This window comes from Culex pipiens, chromosome 3, assembly GCF_016801865.2.
Source record: "Culex pipiens pallens isolate TS chromosome 3, TS_CPP_V2, whole genome shotgun sequence".
Classification (NCBI taxonomy): domain Eukaryota; kingdom Metazoa; phylum Arthropoda; class Insecta; order Diptera; family Culicidae; genus Culex; species Culex pipiens.
The window spans coordinates 25,235,888-25,246,993 of NC_068939.1; the positions used below are offsets into that span (position 1 = coordinate 25,235,888).

An 11,106-nucleotide genomic window follows, 5' to 3' on the forward strand; every position below is an offset into this window, starting at 1 on the left:
TAAGCTAAAATTATTTTAAAAAATTGAAATTTTGAAAGTTGATTTTTTTAATTATTTGATATACCCCCTACAGGACTTTGTTTGAAATGGTTAGAACTACGGGAATAATTTTGACCAATTTCGTCAGGGTCATTATTTTGTCCATGAAATGGGGTCCTTAAGCTAAAATTTTTCTAAAAAGTTGAAATTTTGAAAGTTGATTTTTTTTAATTATTTGATATACCCCCTAAGGGACTTTGCTAAAATTGGCTAGAACTATGAATTAACTTATTTATTGAGAATTTTTGAAGTGTGAATAACAAAAACTGTTATTATTTTCACAGAGCCAGGAAGTCGGAGCTGACGTTGAAGTTCGAGCTGGAATGAGACCTCGGAGACTGCATCGGATGCATCTAATTTTCAGCAACTTTTACTTGGAGTTGGAATCTGTGAAGTCGGGTATTTTTGGAGAGCTGAAGTCGTCGTTGACGTCATATCCTGCATCCAGAGTCGGAGTTGTCTTCAAAGTATGGATTCAAAGTCGCTTGGAGGTACCCGACTCTGCAGCCCTGACTAGTACAGAGGAGTTATGGCAACTGCAGGTTTATTTGCAAATTACAAATATACCAAAAAAATAACTTTTTTTGTTATGGAGACATACCAGTTCAATAACATTTTTTGTTATTATGCTGCTCCACCTCTCCGCACTAAATAACAAATCTTGTTATTCCTTCATGATTCCTTCTGTGTTATTGGTTTGTTATTGCAATAACAACATAATAACAGTTTAAGTTATTCTTCGAACAAATCTTTGTTATTGATTTTTGTTATTTTAACAACTAATCAGATCATCCCAATAACATATTTTGATCTTCTCACAATATCAAAAACTGACCTTTCCAAGTTATTTCCGTCTGCTCGGGCTGAAAACAGGTTAAAAAAAAGTTTAATCGTGTGCTCAAACCAACCACTGCTATTTTTGTCGATTTACATGTATGTAACCCCTTAATAAAATCCCTTTTTTATTTGAAATATCTAACGAAGTATGTAATATTTTGTACAAAAATTTAAGGGTTTTACAAAAGCTATTGTGCGTGAAAAGCTAAATTTCCTTCAAAGTACCTTATTTTTAAATATTCATAAAAATGTAAAATGCACAAATTATGTAAGAAAAAATCATTAAACTTAAAGTATGCTTAAATCACCTTTGAAATTCTTGCCTCATGAACCACTAAATTCACATTCTTCCGAAGTTCCCCCTACTTCAAACGCTAAATCATGGATTAAACTTCCAGCAGTTTGAAGTACCTTTTCTGATATAAATACACACCCAAAGACCTAAACAATCCATTCAGTCCTACCTACCAACGATGAAGTGCGCTACAATCCTCCTGGCTGTGGCCGTGGCCACATTCGCCCCTTCGATCGCCGAGTCTCGCCGCATCGTCGGTGGCCAGTTCGCCGAGGAGCACCAGTTCCCGTACCAGATTGGGCTGTTCCTGGATGGGAACTTCCGGTGCGGTGGCTCCATCATCGATTCCCAGTGGATTCTGACCGCGTCCCACTGCGTGCTGGACGGCGTTGATAAGTGAGTTTTTGTACAGTGAGTCAAATATTTGTCCGTACCCCCCCGTACGGGAAATGTTTGTGATATAAAAGTACACAAAATTCGACTAAAGTGCCATGTTTTATACATCAATCGACGCGGCAAAATGTCCTCTTTAAGACATTGTCATTGGATTTGCAAAAAACTTTTTCTTGAAAAATACAAAAATTGTTTACTGAAAAAAGTTAAAAAAAGAGGTCAAATAATTGTCCGTACCCCCTAGTAAAAGTACAAAATCTGATCGATTTAAGTGAATTCATTTATGAAATGTTGTTTCAGTGTCAAATACTAGTACCTTTAGCCAGTTTGTGACAACTTTGAACTTCTGATAAGTTTGTTTAGTTAATTTATATTAAAAATTGGATTAAATTTAGTTTTTTAAAGTAAAAGTAAAATAGTTGTTTATAAACTAATGTTTTGACAAGTTTTTTGCAAATCCAATGAAAGTGTCTTAAAGAGGACATTCTGCCGCGTCGATTGATGTATAAAACATGGCACTTTAGTCGAATTTTATGTACTTTTATATCACAAACATTTCCCGTACGGGGGGGTACGGACAAATATTTGACTCACTGTAGATAAGTTGAAGTAGTTCAGATGGTAACAGTTGGGCTTATTTTCTTTCAAATAGAATCCCGGCCAAGGGTTTCAAGGTGCACGTTGGTTCGGCCAACCTCGAGCAGGGTCAGCTGTACGCCGTGGCCGAAACGTTTGCTCACGAGAAGTACGGAAGCTTCCAGAACGATATCGCCCTGATCAAGCTGCAGGACAAGCTCGAGTACAGCGAAGGCGTTCAACCGATCGAGCTGAATACGGTGGAATTGCCGGTGGACACTCCGGTCATCATCTCCGGCTACGGGCGCATTGGAGACGGCCAACCGATCTCGGAACAGCTCAAGTACAACACGGCGTTCGTCGAGTCGAAGGAAATTTGCCGCAGCATGACGGGACTTTCTGGGAAGGGATTGATCTGTTTCAAATCTCCGGCTGATAATGGTGCCTGCAACGGAGATTCCGGTGGTCCGGCGGCTCACAACGATAAGCTTGTCGGGGTGGCCAACTTTGTGCTGCAGGGATGTGGAACTCAGTATCCGGATGGGTACGCCGAGGTGGCGTACTATGTGGACTGGATCAACGAGATTAAGCAGAAGAACTAGATGTTTCGGAATGTAAACACTTGAGGATGAACCTTCCCCAGGTAACAAAAACTATACAAAGCAGTTTTTTAACAACTATTTTAATAAAAATAGCAAAAAAAAAAACAGGTATGTTACTAAGGTTTACTTGAGTTTCAATGTATAAGTAAATCTTCCAACACCTTTTTTAACATTTGAAATTGTCAAACATTTTGGTCAGAAAATAAAAAAAGTATTTATTAAGATTTGAAAGATTTGTCTTTGAAAATTATCGACTACATGAAAAACATTACAAAAATTACTTTCAATGAATATAATAAATATTGAGCCATTTTGGGAAAGGGAGCGATCCCTAAACCATGTGAAAAATGTTGGGTTGACAGCTGCCCTCTTTCGTCTTTTCGACTTTTCATAATTCTGTATTTTCGTCTTTTCGTCTCGTTCGTCTCGTTCGTCTCGTTCGTCTTTTTGTCTTTTCGTCTCTTTCGTCATTTCGTCTTTTCATCTTTTCGTCTTTTCGTCTTTTCGTCTTTTCGTCTTTTCGTCTCTTTTCTTCTTTTCATCTTTTCGTCTTTTCGTCTTTTCGTCTTTTCGTCTTTTCATCTGTTCGTCTGTTCGTCTTTTCGTCTCTTTTCTTCTTTTCATCTTTTCGTCTTTTCGTCTTTTCGTCTTTTCATCTGTTCGTCTGTTCGTCTTTTCGTCTTTTCGTCTTTTCGTCTTTTCGTCTTTTCATCTGTTCGTCTGTTTGGGAAAGGGAGCAATCCCTAAACCATGTGAAAAATGTTGGGTTGACAGCTGACCTCTTTCGTCTTTTCGACTTTTCATAATTCTGTATTTTCGTCTTTTCGTCTTTTCGTCTCGTTCGTCTTTTTGTCTCGTTCGTCTTTTTGTCTTTTCGTCTCTTTTCTTCTTTTCATCTTTTCGTCTTTTCGTCTTTTCGTCTTTTCATCTGTTCGTCTGTTCGTCTTTTCGTCTCTTTTCATCTTTTCGTCTTTTCGTCTTTTCGTCTTTTCATCTGTTCGTCTGTTCGTCTTTTCGTCTTTTCGTCTTTTCATCTGTTCGTCTGTTCGTCTGTTCGTCTTTTCGTCTTTTCGTCTTTTCGTCTTTTCGTCTTTTCGTCTTTTCGTCTTTTCGTCTTTTCGTCTATTCGTCTTTTCGTCTTTTCGTCTTTTCGTCTTTTCGTCTATTCGTCTATTCGTCTATTCGTCTTTTCGTCTTTTCGTCTTTTCGTCTTTTCGTCTTTTCGTCTTTTCGTCTTTTCGTCTTTTCGTCTTTTCGTCTTTTCGTCTTTTCGTCTTTTCGTCTTTTCGTCTTTTCGTCTTTTCGTCTTTTCGTCTTTTCGTCTTTTCGTCTTTTCGTCTTTTCGTCTTTTCGTCTTTTCGTCTTTTCGTCTTTTCGTCTTTTCGTCTTTTCGTCTTTTCGTCTTTTCGTCTTTTCGTCTTTTCATCTGTTCGTCTTTTCGTCTTTTCGTCTTTTCGTCTTTTCGTCTTTTCGTCTTTTCGTCTTTTCGTCTTTTCGTCTTTTCGTCTTTTCGTCTTTTCGTCTTTTCGTCTTTTCGTCTTTTCGTCTTTTCGTCTTTTCGTCTTTTCGTCTTTTCGTCTTTTCGTCTTTTCGTCTTTTCGTCTTTTCGTCTTTTCGTCTCGTTCGTCTCTTTCGTCTTTTCGTCTTTTCGTCTTTTCAACTTTTTGTCTTTTCGTCTTTGAGTTTTCCGTTTTTTCGCTTATTCGTTTTTTGTTTTTTCGTTTTTTCTTTTTTTTTCATTTTTTCGTTTTTTCGTATTTTCGTTTTTTAGTAACTTTGGTTTTCGGAGTATTTAGTTTCAAATTTTAAGTTTTAAGTTTTAAGTTTTAAGTTTTAAGTTTAAAGTTTAAAGTTTAAAGTTTAAAGTTTAAAGTTTTAAGTTTTAAGTTTTAAGTTTTAAGTTTTAAGTTTTAAGTTTTAAGTTTTAAGTTTTAAGTTTTAAGTTTTAAGTTTTAAGTTTTTAGTTTTTAGTTTTTAGTTTTTAGTTTTTAGTTTTTAGTTTTTAGTTTTTAGTTTTTAGTTTTTAGTTTTTAGTTTTTAGTTTTTAGTTTTTAGTTTTTAGTTTTTAGTTTTTAGTTTTTAGTTTTTAGTTTTTAGTTTTTAGTTTTTAGTTTTTAGTTTTTAGTTTTTAGTTTTTAGTTTTTAGTTTTTAGTTTTTAGTTTTTAGTTTTTAGTTTTTAGTTTTTAGTTTTTAGTTTTTAGTTTTTAGTTTTTAGTTTTTAGTTTTTAGTTTTTAGTTTTTAGTTTTTAGTTTTTAGTTTTTAGTTTTTAGTTTTTAGTTTTTAGTTTTTAGTTTTTAGTTTTAGTTTTTAGTTTTTAGTTTTTAGTTTTTAGTTTTTAGTTTTTAGTTTTTAGTTTTTAGTTTTTAGTTTTTAGTTTTTAGTTTTTAGTTTTTAGTTTTTAGTTTTTAGTTTTAGTTTTTAGTTTTTAGTTTTTAGTTTTTAGTTTTTAGTTTTTAGTTTTTAGTTTTTAGTTTTTAGTTTTTAGTTTTTAGTTTTTAGTTTTTAGTTTTTAGTTTTTAGTTTTTAGTTTTTAGTTTTTAGTTTTTAGTTTTTAGTTTTTAGTTTTTAGTTTTTAGTTTTTAGTTTTTAGTTTTTAGTTTTTAGTTTTTTAGTTTTTAGTTTTTAGTTTTTAGTTTTTAGTTTTTAGTTTTTAGTTTTTAGTTTTTAGTTTTTAGTTTTTTAGTTTTTAGTTTTTAGTTTTTAGTTTTTAGTTTTTAGTTTTTAGTTTTTAGTTTTTAGTTTTTAGTTTTTAGTTTTTAGTTTTTAGTTTTTAGTTTTTAGTTTTAGTTTTTAGTTTTTAGTTTTTAGTTTTTAGTTTTTAGTTTTTAGTTTTTAGTTTTTAGTTTTAGTTTTTAGTTTTTAGTTTTTAGTTTTTTAGTTTTTAGTTTTTAGTTTTTAGTTTTTAGTTTTTAGTTTTTAGTTTTTAGTTTTTAGTTTTTAGTTTTTAGTTTTTAGTTTTTAGTTTTTAGTTTTTAGTTTTTAGTTTTTAGTTTTTAGTTTTTAGTTTTTAGTTTTTAGTTTTTAGTTTTAGTTTTTAGTTTTTAGTTTTTAGTTTTTAGTTTTTAGTTTTTAGTTTTTAGTTTTTAGTTTTTAGTTTTTAGTTTTTAGTTTTTAGTTTTTAGTTTTTAGTTTTTAGTTTTTAGTTTTTAGTTTTTAGTTTTTAGTTTTAAGTTTTAAGTTTTAAGTTTTAAGTTTTAAGTTTTAAGTTTTAAGTTTTAAGTTTTTAGTTTTTAGTTTTTAGTTTTTAGTTTTTAGTTTTTAGTTTTTAGTTTTTAGTTTTTAGTTTTTAGTTTTTAGTTTTTAGTTTTTAGTTTTTAGTTTTTAGTTTTTAGTTTTTAGTTTTTAGTTTTTAGTTTTTAGTTTTTAGTTTTTAGTTTTTAGTTTTTAGTTTTTAGTTTTTAGTTTTTAGTTTTTAGTTTTTAGTTTTTAGTTTTTAGTTTTTAGTTTTTAGTTTTTAGTTTTTAGTTTTTAGTTTTTAGTTTTTAGTTTTTAGTTTTTAGTTTTAGTTTTTAGTTTTTAGTTTTTAGTTTTTAGTTTTTAGTTTTTAGTTTTTAGTTTTTAGTTTTTAGTTTTTAGTTTTTAGTTTTTAGTTTTTAGTTTTTAGTTTTTAGTTTTTAGTTTTTAGTTTTAGTTTTTAGTTTTTAGTTTTTAGTTTTTAGTTTTTAGTTTTTAGTTTTTAGTTTTTAGTTTTTAGTTTTTAGTTTTTAGTTTTTAGTTTTTAGTTTTTAGTTTTTAGTTTTTAGTTTTTAGTTTTTAGTTTTTAGTTTTTAGTTTTTAGTTTTTAGTTTTTAGTTTTTAGTTTTTAGTTTTTCGTTTTTAGTTTTAATTTTTAGTTTTTCAACATGATGCATTTTTTGAGAAGCAGGAATTTTCTGTGTATGTTACAAGTAGAATAAGCCGCAAATGTTCCATGACTTAAATCATCTTTTTATAAGATTTTAGATGTTTATCAAATTTCTGAAAGCAACAATTTCCCAATAACTTAGCATGATGGACAACCCATTTCCCCTGGAAGGAAATAAGAGCTCTCAAACCTTTTTGCAACATCACTTCAGACCCTCCGGAGGCGATCCGCAAGTTATCTTAATAATCGAGATGAATCGCCACCCTCGGCCGTCCATCCGAGCACCATAAGTCTCCAGCTGGTGTGATGGCTTAACTCACTCTTCAGTAAAGCTGCACTGCCTTTCGGTCCAAATCAAGTGGTCTTGACAAATGGTGGCTGCCTTGGGGCGATATGTGCCATTATTTCTCACATTTGTTCTAATCAATTTCTTTTCATCTGGAAAAGTGTCGGGACCAAGTTCGCATCCTCCTACGCCTCCTTCCCCCGGGGTGATTTGGCACAATTTTCCTCTCGTGATGATGGTGCGAAAATGCGTCGGAAGAGGGCGTGGTAGAGCGTTCTTCAAGTTAATGATTTCCTATAAATTGAAATGAAGCACCTTAAGGTTATTAACTGCTGGTTTGTGGGATGTGGGAAATTTACTGGGCTTTTATGGCTCAATCAACAAATGATTTTGGGATGGATCACCATGTTTTACTTTTTATTCAAATGTTTTTGACTTCCTTATTGAGGCTATCAAATTACTTGCGAATATTTTTATTTAAAAAAAATGAACAATGATTTTTTATTCTGATTACTCTTTCAATCATCTCTTGAAAAAGAAGTTAGTTGCACAATACTTTTCGGGGAAAAGTTTTTCAACCTCAAAGACTTTGCTTGTAGTGCTCGTAGCACATGAACGGTAACAACGGTAACAACGTGTTGCATTGATAACGACACCGAAGGTGTTCTCAACCGTTGTCAGAGGAAACGGCACGATTGATGATTCTGACAAGGATGGATTGACCGTTGCTCATGTGTTCAAGATTGAACAGTAGAAAGGTATTTTCATCATTTTGAAAATTTTCAAATTACAATTTCTCAAAAACGATGTCTGCTTTTTAGTTCTTGTCTTCTTCTACGGACAAATTTGAACGAAAATTTTTAACTGTTCCTCCAAACCGTGTCACTCTTGAATCCGACCCGGTCCTGTTGACATGGTCGTCCTTCCGAAAAACCAGGACACAACCAAAAGTACTACACGAGCAGACAAAGCGCAAACAACTCATCAGCCCGTTGCCATCAGCAATCAAACCCTGGCCGGATGGATGGACAGCAGCGCGAACGAACCGGTTTCCTAAGCTTGGAGCTTGGTGAGAAACACAAACCACGTGTCAGGTGTACACATCGCAACCGTCGCCGTGATCGGGCCCCGTGACAGCGAGAGGATGGGAGGTCCTGATTCGTCCAACTGTGGCTGGGTAGTTGGTTTTTTTTTTGGGAGGGGAATTAGAGTTATAGACTGTGATTTTTATTAAGTGTTCTTATTACACCTCAGATTCCAATGTTTAGGATATTTTAATTATCAAAACTTGTATCATAACAAAAATCAAACCTAAACTTATTTCCACCAGACTATAACAAAATGGACCGTATATTTACTGTGGTTGACAGACAACCTTCCGGAAACAAAAAACTATTCCAACTCTCATCGTGACATGGATGACAAATTAGGGGTTGGTGTTTCCGTTGAAGGAAAATCAGCTTACAAAAGCTTGGAAAATACAATCTTGGTGCTAAAATGGAACGTAGAAACTTGTCAGAAACATGTTAACGACAAAATTATCGAGGTTCAATAACGATAGTTCTATCGTTATCGTTGAGAAGATTGCGGGCGATAACTCATTTTCAAAATATTTCTAAAATTCATTCAATCCAACCAGATAATGTTAATTTTTGATTTTTTTTCGATAATATCGTAAAGCCATTGCGAATAATTTTTTGAAGTTTATTTCCCTCTGCTCTGACCAAAGTCTAGCGGGGGCGGTGGTATCACCATTTGAATGAAAAAGTGTTTTAAAATGCATTTTACACCACCCCAGATAATTTGCAATCAAAATATTTTCAATCGAGGCCAAACATGCTTAATATGATTTTAATGGAGGAAAATTCATTTATTTTTTTTTTAAATTATTTTTTTCCCTTCTTGTTTAAAAATTCACCATGTACTTCCGAGTGCTGCGCAAAATCAAACTTTTTTCAGTTAAATCGCTGTTTCTCGCCAATAGTTCATTTTAGTTTGAGGTTCGCATTGACTATTATGTAAAATTGTCCGGGGAATACGATGATGGTAAAATAAAACAATTAAAAATATAAAGAATTGGTCAATACTCCATTTTAGTACCTAAAACAATAAAATATAATATAAGGGGTCATATAAGGGTCAAAATTTTATTTTAATCGAATTTCTTGGACAAATGCAACCTCTAGAAAGTCTTCTGCTTAAAAAATTGCAAAGTTATGATTAAAAGAAAAAAAAAAGTTTTTCAGAAAATCGTCATAAAGGGGGTGGTGCCAAAATAAAGGGATGGTACAATCAGGGCCAAACTTGGGATTTCTGTCAACTATCGATAGAATATCGTTCCCTCCAAGTTGGGTCCAAATTGGTGAAGGTCGAGTCCAAAAGTGTACCCAGTTGAGCTGGAATGATCCATATTCTTTATTTACAGTATGGGCATCAAACGAAGCCCAATTTTGCATGCATTTTCACTGTATTGGAGTATTTTTAATTACTAAAGTTTTCACAAAGAACCACATTTTAGATGAATTACTCTAATTTTCTTAGCGAAATTTTGTGTTTTTTTTTTGTAAAATACTTAAATTTTTGTAAAGCATCTCATTTTTTTCCAGATTCTAAAATTTTTATGGTTTGTATTATGGGTTTCAAACGAAGCCAATTTTTCATGCAACGCGGTACAGTCGACTCTCTGGTTGTCAATATCCAAGGGACCGTCGAGGAAGAGAATCATCAGTTTACAGAACGGTGCAAAGTGAAGACTCGATTGAAATATTTTTTTTTTAATACCCTGCTATGGGAGAGAATCATGGCAACGTCCATCAAACAAAAACAAACTAATGTCAAACACCCTTCAAAACTTTGTTTTGCCAAGAAAAAAGTGTATGCAAGCCATGAGAAAGTGAAATTATTGACAACCGGAAGAGATTTTTAATGCAAACAGAATCCAAGCGACCGTCGAAGAAGAAATCCTTCAAGCAAGGGAAAATATCGAGGAATGAAGATAATTGAAGTATGCAGATTGAAGGGACTGAAGAATTCATCGATAGATGGAGAATTATTGATATCGAGAAGATCGACAGCCAGAGAGTCGACTGTATTTGTGTAAATTTCACCTAAAAAACGAACTTAATCCACCTATGTGGTTGGTGCCTTCCTCACTCTTTACAAACAGTGAGAGCAATTCCATGTCAAGTAGGGAAACGGTTGAACCCGACCCTCTCCGATTTCAATGAAACTTTGTAGACATGTTATCCTAGGCATATATAAGCCATTTTTGTGTAAATGGAGTCAGTTACACTCGATAATGACATTTTAGAAGGGCGTAAGTGTTTTTAATATTTGTGTATTTCGTAATCTAAATATTGCTGTATCTCGAAGCCGTTGCGTCGTATCAAAAAGTGGTCAAAGACAAACTTGTAGGAAATTTGACGGGCTTTCCGAAAAAAATACACTGAAATAAAAAAAACACTCCACTTTTATGAGATTTTTTGATTTCTAAGTTTAAAAGTCAAATTTGAAGGCGAGCCCATGATTTTTTTTCATTCAAAATTTTTGTGAAAATAGCCTAAGATGTTTAAAAAAGACTCACGAAAAATGCAGGATTGCTCCATCCATCCATCCACTACTTTTTGATACGATGCAACGGCTTCGAGATACAGAAATATTTAAATTACGAAATACAAAAATATTTAAAACACTTACGCCCTTCTCAAATGTCATTATCGAGTGTAACTGACTCCATATACACAAAAATGGCTTATATATTCCTAGAATAACATATCTACAAAGCTTCATTAAAATCGGAGAGGGTCGAGAAAAAAGTACCTAAAAAATTTCTGTTTTGGGCTGGAATTGCTCGTGAGTGACATGATGGGACACATACATTTGAACACAAATTTCATCTTTTTTTAGATCTGGAATTAAAAAGTACACAAATATCACTGAAGTGGTCATAACTTGAGACAGGGTTGCCAGATCATCAAAGGTCTTTCAATTACCTAACCAACGATGGGTCGGTGGATAGATTCGGACATAGTTTACATACATTAAAGTGAGATCCGGATATATGTGAAAACACATTTTTGTACATAACTTTTGAACTACTTATCGAAACTTCAAATAATTTAATTGCGACGTATGGGACCCTAAACCGAGTCTAATGCGACCGGTTTGACCTAAATCGGTTAAGCCAGTGCTGAGAAAACTGAGTAAGAATTTTGGTCACACACGTATACACA

General features: G+C 33.0%; 1 protein-coding gene across 1 annotated transcript; it reads left to right on the forward strand.

Moving 5' to 3' along the window:
- Nucleotides 1–1,317: 1,317 nt before the first annotated feature.
- LOC120420702 (serine protease SP24D-like) lies at nucleotides 1,318–2,973 on the forward strand. Its single transcript, XM_039583800.1, has 2 exons — nucleotides 1,318–1,567; nucleotides 2,217–2,973. Exons 1-2 carry the CDS (start codon nucleotides 1,350–1,352, stop codon nucleotides 2,740–2,742), a joined length of 744 nt encoding a protein of 247 aa, XP_039439734.1. The 5' UTR covers nucleotides 1,318–1,349; the 3' UTR covers nucleotides 2,743–2,973.
- Nucleotides 2,974–11,106: the final 8,133 nt, after the last annotated feature.